The sequence below is a fragment of the Stegodyphus dumicola genome, chromosome X1, assembly GCF_044657685.1.
Source record: "Stegodyphus dumicola isolate Sdum_Otavi_A_Nest chromosome X1, ASM4465768v1".
NCBI lineage: Eukaryota > Metazoa > Arthropoda > Arachnida > Araneae > Eresidae > Stegodyphus > Stegodyphus dumicola.
The window spans coordinates 151,198,029-151,216,478 of NC_140780.1; the positions used below are offsets into that span (position 1 = coordinate 151,198,029).

An 18,450-nucleotide genomic window follows, 5' to 3' on the forward strand; every position below is an offset into this window, starting at 1 on the left:
TACATTTTCTATGGGGTTAAAATCCTGGCTATGTGGTGGCCAGAGAAGGTGCTGGAAGTCAAACTCATGTACAGCAAACCCAATTTTGAACACTTCTGCCAAGATGTATAATTGCATTTATTGTTCATGAAGTATCCATTGCCATCAGGGTAAAAATGCAACATTACAAGGTGCACTTGATGTGCCAGTATTAGGTATCTCATGACTGTTTGTTTACCCTCGAGGAACACCAGGACACCACTTCCATGCCAGCAGAACATGCCCCATATCATGATACTCCCTACCAGACCCTTGCCCAGTGCGAGTAAGGCAAGATGGATTCATGGCTTCCTGAGGTTCTCGCCAAATTCGAGGTTTTCCATCCCTGCAAAATAAGGTGTAGCGTGATTCATCTGACCACATTACATGTTTCTAATCCCCAAATGTCCAATGTGTTCTTTCCAGACACCACTGCAAATGAATTCTTGCATGTCAGTCAGAAATAAGTGGTTTTCTCACAGGCACCTGACTATGCATTCCTAACATCTGCAATTATTTGCTCATGGTATGAGCTGAAATTTGTTGAGAAAAGCCTTGGTTGACGATGTGTGTCAGTCAAAGCACAGCAGAGTCTGTTCTGCCGTACAATTTATTGGAGACAATGCCAATCACTCTCTTGAAAAAGTGTGCTGGAACCGCCGTTATCTTTTCTGGAGAAGAACTGAGGGTTCTAATTCCAACTTTTGAAAAGCCTTTTTTGCCGTTTTCGAAATCGACGCTCCTGCTAAACAGGCACCAACAATAAGCTCTTTTTCAAATGGCATACCTGCCAACCTCTAAAGATAAAAATTCAGAAGATTTCTCCCCCAAATTCAGAAGAACACGAAGAATTAATATCATGCTTTGATATTAAAAAATAACAATTTATAGAAATAGAAAAAAGAAAATTGTACTTACATTAGTAAATCTCAATTAAGTAGTAACTAAAAAATTTATTAGGAAACATAAAACAAGAACTTAATGTTACACAAAAAAATTATTGCAATGAATTTAGAGTGCATTTTTTGGCTTTAGCCAAAAATTCTTTAGAAAATTTCCTGTCATAACAATTAGTTTCCTCATAACATTTAGCAATTAAAATGTTTTCTAGAGTTTTTGGTGAAATTGAAGAACGAAACATAGTTTTGTTTTTCTTCACAACACTGAAGACTCTCTCGCACTCAGCATTACTGTGTGGAATTACGAGAATAGCACATAAAACTCTTGCTAGTCTATCATATTTTGGTGTTCCATCAGCTCTTTTTATTCTTTTTAAGGTACCAACGAGGACATCAAGTCTATCTTCGGCTTTGTAGGCAGGCCGAAAATATTGAGAATACGGTTTTTTTGAACTCATTTCGTAACAACGACGTATTAAGAAAATTCGTAGCAAGTGTGGAGAAAAGAAAAAAAAAAGACAGAATGCAACAATCCACGCTCGCTGAGTCCGAGCTGAGTAATTCCCTTGCTGCTGAAGCGAACGCGAAAAAATAATCTGGCGCCCACAAAGAAAAGAGTGGGAGAAACAAGTTCAGCGCATTGGATTGGCTGGTTAAGCGGCGAGTTGGGAGAAACCGCAGGTTACTGGATTCGAAGTAGTCGATAGTTGGCGCTAAAACACGATGCAATTGGCGAAAATCTCTGAATTGGCGAAAAATTCTAAAATTTCCACAAAAATCACTAAAAACACTTTAAAAAGGAAAAAAAACGTAAAAAATGGATTACTATCGTAAAATTGTAAAGACAAATGCATTTTCCTAAAAATTATGAAAAATTTGTAAAAGTTGGCAGGTATGAAATGGTGAAAGATCGGTCATTTTTCCCATTTTACTTCACTCACCATGAAAAGTACTCTTACACCTCTACCTTACTTATATTACCATTCTATACACGTGTAACCCACATCATAAAAAAATTTGCATACTTCATCCCTAGCATGCATTCAGATGAAAATCTCAAAGGTTTCTAATTCATTGACCAATGTGTGTATCTCTTGGAGCTTTTCTTCTGCTTCTTAAATAAATTATTTTAATGATTTTTATAATTAGAGATTAATTAATTTATTATTATAAATAATTAATAATCATTACGAAGAAAAACTGAAATGTGAATGAAAAATTCACAGACAAAGCAAAAATATTAAAGTTTGTAGAGGTATTAGATATTTTTGGAAACAGGAAAGATGAAAAATGAGCAATGCCTTTGCCAGGAATCGAACCATGGACCTCTGGAATATGAGCCCATCCACCACCTTTTTAGTTCAGGCGCCAGCGTAGAGACATTAGGTTAATTAGAAAAGCCGGAGAGATGAAAAATGAGCAAACGCCTTCAACGGAAATCGAACCACGGACCTCTGGAATATGTGCCCAGCACACAGACCTCCACACCATGAAGGTACATTAAGAAGGCAGGAGAAATACCTCATAAGCTTTTTAAACTTTAAAAAAAAAAAAAAAAAAAATGAGCAGAAAAATATGTTTACTGGATTAGTAAATCAGATGTAAAATCACTTATTCCAATAATGAAACAGTGACAACCAAGTAAAATACAAGAAAAACATCAAAGCATTCATTGTTTCATGTTTAAATGTCCTAATGTTTCTTAACGTTTGCCCAAAATGACAAATAATGAAAACAGCTGTAAAAATTGGTAATTTTTTTTTAATGAAAAAGGTGTTGAAATAATATTTTGAGCTATACTGCCTCTTTAATACACAGTTACTGATATTTCTAGATAGAATTTTGCATAAGTTGAAAGTAATATGATGATTTTTGTAATACTACTGCACATATGCATACTTGTATTTTTACTTATATTTTCACATGGAATGCATCATTCAAACAAACATCATTATTCAGTATGGATATTAAGTAAACAACATTCCAATCTGCATTTTAGCAGATTCAAACTGCAATCTGGGAAAAGGGATTTGGAACTTTTTAATTGTTCTGAAAATATAGAATTATTTTTTAATTGTTCTGGAATAAGTGTTCTTTCATCATCCTTTTCAGAAATACTATGCTACATGCATTTAATATAAAGCACATGCAGTTTTTTCCTGTAGTTAAACAATTAGTTGCTCACTAAACACCTAAACTGAAAAATTTGCTTAATGCATATAATAGTATTAGCTGCTCAAAACCAAAAGCACTAAGAATAAGAAGGAAATTTTGCGAGCTGTTTGTTCATGATAATTATAAAATATACTAAAACCTTGCAATTAATTGCAGAAGCTGTAATTTTTTTTAAAATTGAAGTATCTGAGAAGTCCTGCTTTCAAACAAACCTATATAAAACATACACGCAAAATTACCACTTAAAATAAATAATCTGCCTTTACTATTTTGACTTTGATTCAGTTTTAAAATTGTTTTATTACTGGTTATCTAACAATATTTAGTACACACAAACAGACAGAAATTCATTACATAATGCACAAAAAATAGGCGGAGTCAGTTCTATATCTCCCGTTATACTGGGCTGATTGACGAAATTTAAATTGCATTTTTCATGTCTCGAAAGTGGAACTTAGGATACATATATAAGATTCAAATATAGCTTTGTTCTAACATAGGTATTTTAACACAAAATCGGACGTTTTCTGAAATAGCACACCTTTTTTTTTCCGCATTTCGATTCTACGACTTAAATTATGCCTAAATATTAAATTTTGTAAAATTTGGTGCAAAATTTATGGAAAATTCAAAAATTTTATCTTGCCAAAATTTTTTCAGTTTGCGCCAAGAACAATTTCCTTGGCGAACTTCTTAATACGTGACAACCAATTCTCCTTTCCCTTCCATTATGCCGGAGAATATAAATGTAGCTATATTTTTACAGTGATGCACTTGTAACTACAAGGAATCAAAGTAAAAATGTACTTACTGTTTGCTAACAAATGAAAAATTTTTGGCAATCCTATTTTAATTATCTCACGTACTTTTAAAGACTACTGCATACTAATTCTTGTATTAAATTTTAAAACGTCACTATAACTTGAAATGAAAGTCTTAGACTTCAGAGTTAGTAAATCTTTTAACCTTAATGATGTTAACATCCGTATTTTTAATCAAGTTAATTCAAGAAAATCCTTTGATTTGTCATACATTTTAGAACTGCCATAATACTTCTCTTATCACAAACACTACTCTACAGCTGAATTTAGTGAATTGAACTAGTACTGCATACTGTGTCTTTTTCCTGTTTCTCGAATAAGAGATACTGTTTCAATCTCCTTCGAAATACTCAGTTTTGTATAAAATCAGGGTCAATCTGATACTGAATTTTGAATAATTTAACATTTCAAATTTATCTGCGTCTAGATATGTCAACCTAAGCTTAAAGTAGCTGTCTAAACTTGAATGCAACGGCATAAAACCGATATAGTGACAAGTTCATGGTATTCCATGCAAGTGCACTTTGTCATATTTCAAGGGCAGTGTTTTAAACAGAATAAACAGCCTATTGTTTTCTCTTGAAACGCCTAAATCACTCACGCTGTTGTTTAGAAATGGTCACGAAGTTATGTGCTTGCCATTCTATTAAATCATGTAAATTTATTAATCCTTGATGTAAAGACGACCTCTGAATCATGTCGCAAAAAGAAAACATGGAAAACATTTCACCAAAAATTTGTTGGCTTTCCCTTTATACGAGGGCTATCCAGAAAGTAGATTACGTTTTGGAATAAAAAAATAAACATAGTATAGGAAACAAATTTTATTATATACAGATGAAAGCCACACTCAAATACTACTTTTCTACATAGTCACCATACAAATTAAGGCATTTATCGTAGCGATGTACGAGCTTGGAAATTCCTTCGTCGAAAAATTCGGCCGCCTGCGCCTTCATCCACTTCGTTACCTCTTCTTGCCTTCCATCTTGCACAAAACTTGTGGTAACCAAGCTTTTCGCTGATGATTTCGTGCAACAAACTTCGCGAAATTTGTGGAAAACTCAAAGAAAGTTCCGTTATTGTGAAATTTCGATTTTCACGGACTTTAGCATCGACTTTTTCGAGAAGTTCGGCGGTCACTATGCTGGGTCTCCCACTTCGATCTTCGTCGTGAACATTGGTTCGGCCATTTTGAAATCTTATGACCCACTGACGCACTCCACCTTCAGTGATAATGTTGTCCCCATACACTTCACGAAGCTGCCGATAGATTTCTATCGGTTTACAGTTTTTTGCAGTCAGAAACCTTATTACTGAGCGCACCTCGCAGCTCGCGGGATTTTCAATTAACGCAGACATTTCAAACCGTCACAGTATCTGAACGGAGCACAGCACGAACCTCTCACTAGCACGGCTAGATGCAGACTGAGCTGCGCAACGCTCTGACCCCAAGATGGCCGCGCTAGCCCCGCCCCTAGCGGACACAGACGGAAACGTAATCTACTTCCTGGATGGCCCTCGTAGAACTGTTCCCCCTCCCTCCTTTCTTGCGCAGTGTACCTTCTTGTAATTTAATATCAGGTCCAGACACCAGCAACAATCTTCCCACTTCAGTCTACCACATAAGTGAAAATGAGATTTGGTCAATGTGGCATTTTAAACAAGTTGAAAATACTTTGGGGCTCTGGTTGAAAGAGGTCTACATGTTACAAACATGACCACTGATAAACTTAGAAAGAGCTGTATACTACTCTCTGCCATTCTGATATGCAATTGAAATACCAGTATAGTCATTGTGTATTAGCAATCAGAAAAGGGTCCTTTCTTAGAAATATTCCCATAAATTTTCTTAATGGTGAAGGTGTCTTGATAGTAAATAGTTAAGTTAGGTTATTTGATTATTGCCAAATACACATTGGCTATTTGCTTACGGTTGCCTTTGTGGAGGATTCATTTTAAAGAAACTGACTCATATTCACATTACATATGGGGAAAATCCTATAAAAAAATTTAAAAAAAAAACATACAGCCTACCCATTCACCCGAGATTGAACCCAGATTTAACTCAAAGTACTCAGCAGTTTTAGCCACTGATGGGGATCTACAGTAAATTGACAAGATGGAAATAATGGCTCTGCTATGCTGTTTTACCAATTTATGAATGATGGCATTGTCTCTGAGGTCTACACTGGATGAAGTAAATATTATTGCAATTGAAGAATTTCTCAGGCTTATTTATGTGCCATGTCCTCTTTTGCCAATTTGCAAGTGCTGACATTGTCTCCGATGTCTAAATTGGATAAAATCTAGTGAAAATGATTATTACTGTGACTGGAAAGTTTCTTAAGCTCATTCATGATTTCTGGATTAGCTTTACCTCTTAATTTAACCAGTTGCTCAGATAGCGATACAGCTCTAACTGTATGATGATATTTAATATTTTTAATTATAACCCTGTTCCTACTGAAGATAACTGTACCTCTAAAGCTTAAAAAAGAAAATGGTAAATCTTATTTTGATTTATAAGAAATGTTTTATATTATATTTTGAAAATTTCAGAAACTAATGTTCCAATATAAATCATGTTAAGCATTAATTTCCTGAAAAAGGACATGAAAATACATAAGCAGTAGATAAAATTTTACACTTTAAACAAATTACGGTTGAATTTTCTAAACTTTAATTCCATTTTATTCTTCCAATATAAAACCATGTTCACATTTTAAGCTGAAAATCGTAAGTAAAAGGGAAATATAAATCAGGTTTCAAATATAAGTCACAGGAATTTACACAAAGCCATCCAAACTTACAGCATTAACATTCTTCTTCTTTACCAATTTGAAAATATCAACTGACACTCTGTAAAAAAATGAAAGGAGATGCTAAATATATAAACTTAGAAAGGAAGTAACATTATTAAAGTAAATTACAGCATACTATTATTTTAAGCAAATTTTGAAAGCTAACAAATTTTATTCTTAAATTTTCTACATATATTAAACACATTACACAGACCATTACAAAAAACTGGCATTCTAAACCACAGAGAAAACATTTAAATTCAACGTTCTGATTGTTTCTTGCTTATCATTAAATGCACAGCTCATAGTAGCAAAAAGACATCATTAGTTATTGATATAATAAATCTAAAAATTTTTACATTTTATTATGCTATTTATGATGACGCCTTTTACAAAATACATAACTGAAAATAAGAATGATCTCAGTTCTATTTAAAATCCATATACATACTAAAGAAATGTGTACAGGAAGAGATAAATATGATTGATGCATTAAAATTATATTATTAAAGTACTAAAATTTTTTTAAGCTGGACACGTATTACTTCAAATCCTTAATATCATACATAAGGCACTTTAAGGAATAAGTTAATACAGAGTAACCTCAATTATTTCTATTAAGAGTTGCTATTTATAATAATTTATTTCCAATTAAAAGAGATATAGTTTGGAATTTATGCATTGGTGCAACCACCTTAGAAGAAGTCAATATATTTTCACAATGTGCCAAACTCTAGCAACCCTGTACGTCAGAGTTTGAATAAGCAATGCATATGCATTCTTTCTTGTTGCATTCAAAGTTCCAACAATTTTTATATAAAAATCATTGTATTTTTTTACTTTAAACTTAATTTAAAAATATGCACTTGTATGTTTACACCACAATATAAGAATATGTAAATTTGTGCAAGTAAAATTTGTGCAATGTAAAATTTGTGCAAGACAGTATTTTGCTGCAAAATTCCTAGAGAACTTCTTTTATCTATTCATAAGCCATCAGATGGAATTTTCACTAGAACAAAAGAAAAATGTTACAGTAGTAAGTTTTCTCATTAAAAAAGCAAATAAATTTGTATGTAATATGCAAGCAAGCAATATTTTTTTGCAATTATAAATCATTCTTTTCCTTCTGTAAAAAACTGCTGAACTGCAGAGAGGTAGTTGCAAAAATACGTAAGCACCTATCATTTACCATTATAATTATATGAATAATTATGTAACAAAACAAACTTTTCACATTCCATCTGATGTTGCCTCATAGACCATATCTGACAAACAAATTAACTAAGATACAGTTCATACTGCTACCCATAACAGTATCTCACAAGTAATAGCTCTGTTTCCTAAATTGTCAGACTTTGTTGAAGTTAGCTTGTAGGTTAAAAACTGGGATTACCATGTTTTGAGAATAAGAATCCTGGACCACGGATGTTCGCAGGGAAGGCGAACAGGGTGTATGACCCTGCTGTGATGAAGCAAAAAAATGTGCTTTTGCTTTTGATGCATGTAAAGTACGACATAATGCATCCATTTTTGTACTGAGGCAATACTGTGTTCCACAGTTTACTTCGGAAGATCGAAGTTAAAAATTAAATAAAAGTTTTTTGATATAATAATTTGTCTTCAAGGCTCACTAACTCTCTTGAAATTTTTTGCAGATGCCCAAGTAGAGGATATTTTATAAAATATTCATTTCTGTAATTTAGAAAGCCTATAACATGTATGCATGACATACAGCCTATCTGACTGATAAAAATATGGTACAAAGGATTAAAGGGAAATCCTGCAGCAAGAACAAAAAAATATTCAAAATATTGTAAAGCACCTTTTGCAGCACGTTTATCCTGAAAAGATAAGAACGACTAGGAATCGTGTTTCTGTTCCAATCTTGCACATTTTTTACTATTAAAATTTTTCATTATTCCCTTAAAAACTTATTGTTACATTTACACTGAAGTGACAAAAGTCATGGGATACCTCCTAATATTTTGTCAGTCCTCCTTTCGCCCAGCGAAATGCAGCAACTCTACGTGGCATGGACTCAACAAGTCGTTGGAAGTCCCCTGCAGGTATATTGAGCCATGCTGCCTCTATAGACGTCCATTATTGCGAAAGTGTTGATGGTACAGGGTTTTGGGCACGAACTGACCTCTCGATGATGTCCCATAAATGTTCGATGGGATTCATGTTGGGCGATCTAGGTGGCCAGATCATTCGCTGGAATTGTCCAGAATGTTCTTCTAACCAATCGCAAACTTGTGGCCTGGTAACATGGCGCATTGTCATCCATAAAAATCCCATCGTTGTTTGAGTACGTGAAGTCCATGAATGGCTGTAAGTGATCTCCAAGTAGCTGAAGGTATCCATTTCCAGTCAATGATCGGTTCAGTTGCACCAGAGGACCGAGTCCATGCCATGTAAAAACAGCCCAGACCATTATGGAACCACCACCAGCTTGAACAGTGCCTTGTTGACAACTTGGTCCATGGCTTCGTGGCTTCGAACCCTACTATCAGCTCTTACCAACTGAAATCGTGACTCATCTGACCAAGCCACGGTTTTCCATTCATTTAAGGACCAACCGATATGCTCATGAACCCATCAGAGTCGCTGCAAGCGATGTCGTGCTGTCAGTAAAGGCACTCGAGTCGGTCTTCTGCTGGCATAGCCCAAGGAAGACAAATTTTGCTGCACTGTCCTATCGGACACGTCCCTCGTACGTCCCACATTGATTTCTGTGGTTATTTGACACAGTGTTGCTTCTCTGTGAACATTGACAACTCTACGCAGACGTCGCTGGTCTCAGTCGTTAAGTGCAGGTGGTCGGCCACCTGTGCTGTCCATGGTGGGATATTATGCCTGAAATTACATACTCTCGGCACACTCTTGACACTGTGGATCTCGGAATGTTGAATTCCCTAATGATATCCGAAATGGAATGAGCCATGCGTCTAGCTCCAACTACCATTCCGCTTTCAAAGTCTGTTAATTCTCGTCGTGCGGCCATAATCCCGTCAAAGCCTCTTCACATGAATAACTTGAACACAAATGAAAGCCCTGCCAAAGCACTTCGCATTTATACATTTTCTACGTGATACTACTGCCGTCTGTATATTTGCATATTGCTATCCCATGACTTTTGTCACTTCAGTGTAATGTTTATAAAAATAACTAACTAAATCAGGGTTCATAGCCACATTTTAGTAAAAAAAATAAGCACCTATAAGCACTTTTCAAGCACATTTTAAGGAAAAAATAAGCACCTGTCTAATTACATTATACACAACTGCATAACCTTAAAAGAAAAATTAGACTTGTAATTTAAAATATGAGCAATGCAATATTTATTAAGAGAATGAGCATTACCTCAACAATGGAAAACAATTAACTTTTTTTATATAAAAAAATTTAAATGACAGTTTAATTTACAGAATTAGTTTACAATGAGAGGGAAAAAAACTATGCAGAACTAAACTATATTACAAAATTTCAATGATGATATTTCAGTTGAAAATATAGAAAATAAATAATAATAAGCCATATTAATTGTATTCGTTTGGCACCTAATAATAAATACAATTTATTTTTCCACTCATATTAATATTTAAATAATTTAACTTAAATCAAAATTCTGAACATTTTCTAAATTTTCATTGCATAACAGTTTTCCCTTAACATATATCCCAAGCAAAGTAATTTAAGTAAAAAAGAGGCACATTTCTGAAATCAGAAGACGGGAAATTGCTTCATTCAGTCATCCTTTAACAGTAAAAGCTTAACTAACCAGCATACTCGGAAATTCCCGAATTTTCCGGATAGTAACTGGAAAAAGAGGAGTGAGGGAGATTGTAGCCGTTCTTTAGATTTAAATTTAGGCTAAATAAATGATTTTGACATTTCGATCTGTGCATCATATAAAAACCAACGGAACTGAGAAATATTCTGCTTAGAAAGCACAGTAAAACTGTTTTAAGTGTTCATAAACAAATCTCAGACTGAACATCAAAATTAATTATCAATGCAAAATACCGCAAACGTTATTCCACAATACGTGCAGCTTAATTCTTCCATATGTGATATTATGCAATCGGAATCAACACCTGCCGGTATTTGGAGAAAGAAGAACTAAATAAAGGAAAAGAAAGAGACTTACTAATCTGGAGTGTTTCTGATTCTAATTTTCAACAGACTGTATTAAATTTCCGGAATAGAATCAATCTTCACTTGGGTTGGGTAGACCGCAAAAACTTTTAGTCCTATTCAATCCAGATTGGACAGTGACAAAAAAAAGTCCGCTGCTTCAATATTAGAGATTTTGCGGAGAAACTCCCAACCTCCGTACTGTATAATGTATTGGCAAAGAAAACGAAATTATTTTGACTATTTGATTACTTTCCTTTTATTTAAGGCATTCCGAAAATTATTCCTTAGAAAGCTAATCTGTGTAAAAACACACCCATTTTTGGAAGTTTATCTGTACTTCAGCAGTTACTGCAATTATATTATTATAAATATTCATACATATACTCATAATATAAGCATAACGATCATAATAAACACGAATATGAACTGACCACGCGGAACGAGAATGCAAATTTATTAAAATGTTGATAGAAATTCAAACGTGTGTAGTATTTGGGTAGGAGGAAAAAAATACCGAATGTACCGGAATTTTCTACGTTTTCACAATTCTTTTGCCAATAGAATGACGTGCACCTGTCTGTACTCTCGCGTGTACCATACGTTACGTTAATGCAGAGGAAGGGGGGAAAGCAATTTTCGGGAGTATGATTCACCATCTGACGTTGCATATAAGGAAGAAAAGTTGTTTATTTAGTTTCGGCTTTGGTACGGGAAAAAAATGCGCATTCATTAAAAACAAAGCATTAAAAAAAAGCACTAAAAGCAAAAAATAAGCACTAAAAACAAAAAAATAAAGGCTTTAAAGAAAAAGTAAGCACCTATAAGGGCCTTTATATTTTATTTTCAAATATAAAGACTTATAAGCACTTGTAAGGACCGCTACGAACCCTGTAAATATTTCGAATTCACTTTCGGACTTAAAAATTTCTTTATTACCAACAACTATAATCAACCTCTTTCTAGATATAACTTCTGTATCCCAAAAGAGGTCTCTTTCACCAGAAACATCCAATTTACTTACGGAGAAAACCTTGTTTTATTCTGTTGCTAAGTACAGCTGATGTATTTTAGCAGCAGAACTTATTAATTGGATGGATTGTCAATCTCATTTAAAATTCTGGGCACAGTCCCGTACATTATTCCAAATCCCAGACTGCCCAGGCTATTTCTAGACAACTAGTAATCCTAGTTATAAAGTGATTGTACAGTTTTCTCATTTCACATTATGCAATTAATTAAATTTGAAACAAACTGTATCAAATGTGCTCATTCAGTCAGTTCTTCAGTTGACATTTATTAATGAATGCAAAAAGATAATTATTTCCTTAGTTAAAATCATCATTCTTTAACAGAATTCCTTAATAAAAAAAAAATTAAAAAAAAACCTATCTTTAACATAACAGTAAAGATAAACTATGTCAACTGCTATTACCAATCGAAATTTTGAAATATACATGAAATTAAAACCAACTGTAGCATTTCACTTATTAGTACAATGATCTTTTAAAAGTGAAGAAATTACCTACAGCAAACCCTCTTTAAAGCAATGACTCATAGATCCACATAATTCTGGTCTCTAATGGAGATGATAATTTCAGAGATGGTGATTATCAATGATAGTGGATATCATTTTGCGTAATGGATTTACATTATTCAAGTCTTAGTTTTTTTTTTTTTTAAATAATTCTGAAGAAGTGTCATGTTAAAATCATTATGTTAAAAATACTATGAATTTATTGCATAGCAAAGTAGCAAATAACTTAGCACAACAACAAAACAAAGAGAACAAAAATTCTCCTCCAATTCTTAATCGCAGTAAGCTCCAATTCTTATACTACTTTAAAATATAAAATGCATAAACTTACGCATAGCAAAACAATTATAAAAACCTCATATTATAAATTTTATTTAGTGCTTCAAAAACACCCACTTTTATTAAAATATTCATCTAATGAAGAATGTCACTTAATTTTCACTTTTGATTCAGCTAAACACAACTTGAACTTCATAAAGTTCATCAATCATCTCATTATTACCTAAACTACAGTCTAATTGCTTTAACTTCTTTACTGCATTTAGAACTACATATAAGGAAACACATGGGATATCTTCCGTTTCCAGCAAAACTGTTTCTGCTTCTTCAGAAGTAGAAGCATTGATGTGCATTTCAAGAATGTCTTTCTCCTTCAGCTTGAAAACCCTCAACACTATGAAGTTTGCATCAATGTGCATTTTAAACTATTGACCTAACTACAACTTTATTTCTCTAACAAATAAATTTTCTCAATACTTTCATTTGGGGTAATCACCATTTTTTAAAAGTATTTCTTAACCATATACTCCTTCACATTATCCCATGCTCCTTTCATGTATTCAAATACATCAAAGAAATTTTCTTAATCAATTCATCTTTATTTTGTACTGAACTGAAATATTTATTATTAATAATGAATAATGATTCATTAATAATGAACTATTATTCGTGACAGAGAGATTCATTATTGATGAATCATTCATTACTAATAAACTAGCAATTCAATAACAATGACATATTCACTAGCAAAAGTGTTTCTTTATTGGCTAAAGCATTCACATCTACATTACAATTTATCTTTTTACTCTTTTAGCACTATGAACATTAGAATATTTGAAAATGAGCGATTTGGTAGGCAGTGAGATAACAAAAACCCATCTCATCAACAAATAATCTTGATATTATTTTTTAACAATGGCAATTGTTGCAAACAATATATCGCATCATTTTTAGTGGTGGATTTATGTTCAGAGCATTTTTCGTTTCTCAATTTCAATCACATAATATCATGCTTAAAATGCTTCTATCAAGCATACATAATGACATTGAATAACATCTTTTGGCACTTACGGAAAATCCCATCGACCACAATAGACGGCACCAATCGCGCCAAACCAAAAAAAAACTCATTTACTAAATACAATAAAAAATGTTCTATTCTTATTTTTCTTTCAAATTTATTATATTATCATTTATTTATATTTAATTTTTCATTAAAAATTTCTTTTATTTTTTATTAAGGATATATACTGTAAAAGCAATTATTTTCGCTAGGCGCCATTTCATGGGCATTAATACATTTTTTTGAGGCAGGTAAGATTCCATAACTTTGGAAATATTCAACACCATGCTCTTTTGTAGTAGGCAGGTCCCAAATGTTATTTTTATTTATTTATTTATTTATTTTTGAAAATGAGTGATAGAGGGGGGAAAGCAGTCTTTGCTCAAGAATAACTAACACGTGTAATCAAGGTTACACCAAACCCAGCATGTTTGAAGAAGACTTTTTCATTTTTGGTGAAAAACTGCATATTTTGTAGTCTTTTCTTTTACCCTTTGACGCACGCGATATTATTTTAATATTTTTTTAACTAAAAACTCTAGAAATTGAATATTACGATACTAGAGACAAATAATATATGAATTTTAAAAAAATCTACTCTTGCCCATTGTTCTGTGGGTGGTGGTCGTACTAAGACCTAAAACATATATGATTCTGCAGTCATTTCGTGTTATTTAGGGGTAAAAGATCAGTAATCAATTGATTTCCTTGCAAAAATTTCGAAAATTGGTAGTTTCAGAGTGCAACCACCGCATGTCAAAGGGTTAACAGGCAAAAATGGTAGACAGAATTTTCCGTCAGTACCCATCTTTTAAATAGATTTAAATTCAATCCCTCAGTTACCTTGTATTATTATTACATGCTATTTTTTCCCATATTTCAATTCTACAACTCGAATTATGCCAAACTGCCACGTTTTTGTAAAAATCGCCATAGTAGTTTTTAAAAAAATTAGCTCTCAAACTTTTAGCTCCACAATGATAATTCAATTTGATATATCTTTATTAGTATCTCTTTTTTTAATTAAACTTAATTGATTCTTCCTTTCATATTTCAAAATTTAGGTTCATTGCAAATAAAAACCGCCAATTTTTTTATTTATTTTTAAAATTTGTATTTTTAAATAGTTTTTATAAATTTTTTGAAAAGAATTTTGCATTGTAACCTATAAAACTTTTGCCATCATCTTAAAGTAGATACATTTCTATGCATACATGGAAAAAAAATAGTTTTTTAATTCAAAATTTCCTAAGATATATGTGAGTTTACATTTTGACACGTTTTGAAATTTGGCATATTTATTATAAGCGACAATAACGAAAATGTGGTGTACACACTTTGCTAAAATTATTTGAAAGTATGAACAAATACTTTTTTTCCTGCTCATGCACAAAGAAAAAAGGCAAAGGAAAATAGGTTGCTACAAATTAAGAAGTTCGCCAAATGAATTATTCTTGGCACAAACTGAAAAAAAATTTGTCAAGATAAATTTTTAAATTTCTCTATAAATTTCTCACCAAAAATTAGAAAATTTAACATCTAGGCATAATTTGAGTCGTAGAATCGAAATATGGAAAGAATTGATATATTTTTCAGAAAAAGTTTGATTTTGTGTCAAAATACCTATGTTAGAACAATTCTCTCTATATAAATCCAATATATATCCTATGTCGTGTTTTTGACGCATGGAAAATGCAATTTGAATTCTGTCAATCGGCAAAGTAAAACAGGAGATATAGAACAGTTCCTACCCCCTTTTTTTGCACAGTACACATTCAGAAAAAGAAAGTGAAAGCACAAATGAGTAAAAAAAGGTTTAAAATAAAAATCCACACCTTCCAAGAAAATCATCTTTACTACTTTGATCTTCATCCATGACCTCAATATCAATATTTTGTCCAACAAACTGATCAATTATTGGCTGAAACAAAATATCTTCCATCAGTTAAGTAACAAAAAGAAAGACGATAAAATATTTCTAATTAATACTTTCCAGCTAAACATTTTAAATAGCAAACTTACAGACAAGTTGAAAAACATTTTCAGAAAAAATTTCAATAGTGAAACAGCATTTATGTAACAAATTTTAGCATCAGTAATTACAGATTTACAACATATGATTTTAAAAATACAAAAATGCATTTTCCTGAACACAATCAGTAATTCAAACCAATCTGAAAAAAATCTCAAAACTTTCAGATTTTATATTACGCCCAAACAGGCTATTTTTTAACATTTTGTGGGTTACTTTCATTTACTACATATCATGTTCTTTGCACTTAAACCACATAAAATTCAATTTGACAGCAATAATACAAAATAATTAAATACGGCATATCTTTAGAATTCCTGACAGACAGTCTTGTGGGTTGGGGATAAAAATTTTAGTAGAGAGTTGCCATTGCTCGCTTTGAAATCACTGAGTTTGTTAATCAAAAATTCGTAACAGTTTAACAAAATCTGAAATAGATAATAAAACAAATACGAAATTCAAGCTTCCAGATGTTCCAAAGTCTCACAATGTTCAGAGGAATGAAACATGTTATTCATCACTCAATAATCAACCTAGTTTGGTGTTTCAAATACTCACCCCTTGGGAAGTTCTGTTTGAAACATTAACTAGAGGAGATTAATATTTTGATTTTTTTCATTGCTTTTTATATTAATTTTTTCATTGCTACTATTATGGTTACTTTAATTTTAAATATTACACCATTGTTATAAAAAGTACCAACTTCCCATTAAAAAAACTTAAGAAGATTGCTTTTAAAGATCACACCATTGTCATAAAAATTACCAATTTCCCATATAAAAAACTTAACTTGAGAGGATTGCTTGGATTGCAATCTACATGTTGCTACAGAATTTTGTCAAATTTTATTTTTGATAACAGAAAACAGTGTACAAACTGAAAAATTTGAAAGAAAGTTTACACTGGTAATATATAAAACATGGTATTAGAAATATCTTTAATTATACTAAATGTTATAATACTTCATAGAAACTGTTAACAAACACTAGGATGAAATATGTATTTTTTAAAATGACTCATTTTGTTAGGCAATTAGTCTGTTATAATTTGGAAAATAAAAGAATAATATTTATTATGTCTGATGGACTGAAAGCAGATTTGTCCCTGACTGAATTTCTTTTGTAAAATGAAAACAATAACAGCTTCATAGTAGAGGGCAGTCTTGTGGAACAATTAACCTTTTGAGGCTGGGGCTTTGGTAGCAGTAAAAGCCTTGAAAGGACGGGGAATCTTGAACTGAATGCTTTCCCCCCCTTTAAGAAATCACCTGCTATTTGTAACAAAGATTCTTGTGTGTAGTTTAATGGATTCTCAAAGGGGTGCATCTATGTCGCAAAAGGAAGGTAAGTGTAGGGATTAGTGACCAGACTTCAAGACGCTTTTCGCCACTGAGGGAAAATTTCATTTTACAGTTGTTCTGGATTGAGAATACTGGGAAATGTGTAAACCTCCACTGAAGAAAATGCCATTCTTTATATCATAGGACATTACTTTCGTTTTTATAAAATTTTGGTTTGAATTTTAAATTACACTGCAAAACTATGTGTCTTTACCAAGTGCTTACAATAATTATTTCTATTGTATCTTTATATATTAATATTATGTAAAAAAAAAAAATAGTTCAACTATTTGATTATTTCCTTGGACAATTTAAAATTTAACCAGTCTTCATCTGAATCTTTTTTTTTTTTTTTACTGTTAAATCTCCTTATAATTTTTAATTTGTTTTGGTATATATTATCAAATATAGCTATATCTTTGAATTTTCTTCCATACAGGGAATAATTAAAAAATAAACGCTTAAAGATACAGAAATGATTAAAAATTAAAGTTCAGTGGAACTGTTAAAATTATGCTCTATAGGCGTAATGAAATTTAAATTTTACATAATTGTTCAAAATCTGCTTGATAACATACTGTTTAAGGAGGAAACTTTCAGCAAATTAGAATATAACTATTTTAATTTAAAATAATTTTATTTTATTGTAGACTGTTAGTACTGCAATGTCCAATTACGTAAATGCTACTAATTAAAATTCATTTCTTTTCCAAAATTAATGCATAATAAAACAGATGCTCAAAAACTGTTTTTTAGAATATTTTAGTTTTAAAAATTTGAAAAAAGATTATTTAATCATGTACCGTTTTATATCGTTTATTAAAAATTAGTAAGTGATGCGTTTCAAATATTAACAATAAAATTAATTTAAGTCATTAAAAATGTCAAATTTAATGCAAACCCATAATTCAAAACGTAAATTCCATGTCTTTCCCCCCCCCATTTGTCTAAAACTAAATTCCCAGCCTCACTAAGGGAACATGTTCACTTGGGTATCAAAATTTAGGTAATTTCTTAATGCAAAGGGTTTTTCAAATTGAAAGGAAAATTGTAATGCATAGTGTCTGGAAAAACTGTGGGACAAAAGTTACAAGATAATTAGTTATTGTCTTCAATACTGTATTATGTTATTCTATATTATGCTACATAATTTAGCACATTAAGAGAAATTTCCAGATAATTTCAGGTGCCTGGTCAGCAAAATTCTCTCCTGTTTGAAATCGTCATCCCATGTGAATTTTTCTATTTCCTCTATTGTTTAAACCCGTTCGTTTTAACTCCACACTGTCTTTATAACAGCTTTGATATCAACCATGGTGGCATATTTTATATGGTAGAATTTA

At 32.0% G+C, this 18,450-nt stretch overlaps 1 protein-coding gene across 2 annotated transcripts in view; it reads right to left on the reverse strand.

Moving 5' to 3' along the window:
• The window catches only part of Esyt2 (extended synaptotagmin-like protein 2), a 147,824-nt gene that overhangs the window by 69,766 nt on the left and 59,608 nt on the right, over positions 1-18,450 (reverse strand). For both annotated transcript variants that reach the window (XM_085808483.1, XM_085808484.1), the window contains exons 11-12: positions 15,572-15,657; positions 6,727-6,775 (exon numbers count right to left, since the gene is read on the reverse strand). In XM_085808483.1, the coding sequence (XP_085664609.1) occupies positions 6,727-6,775; positions 15,572-15,657 (135 nt within the window). The remainder of the gene's footprint in view (positions 1-6,726; positions 6,776-15,571; positions 15,658-18,450) is intronic.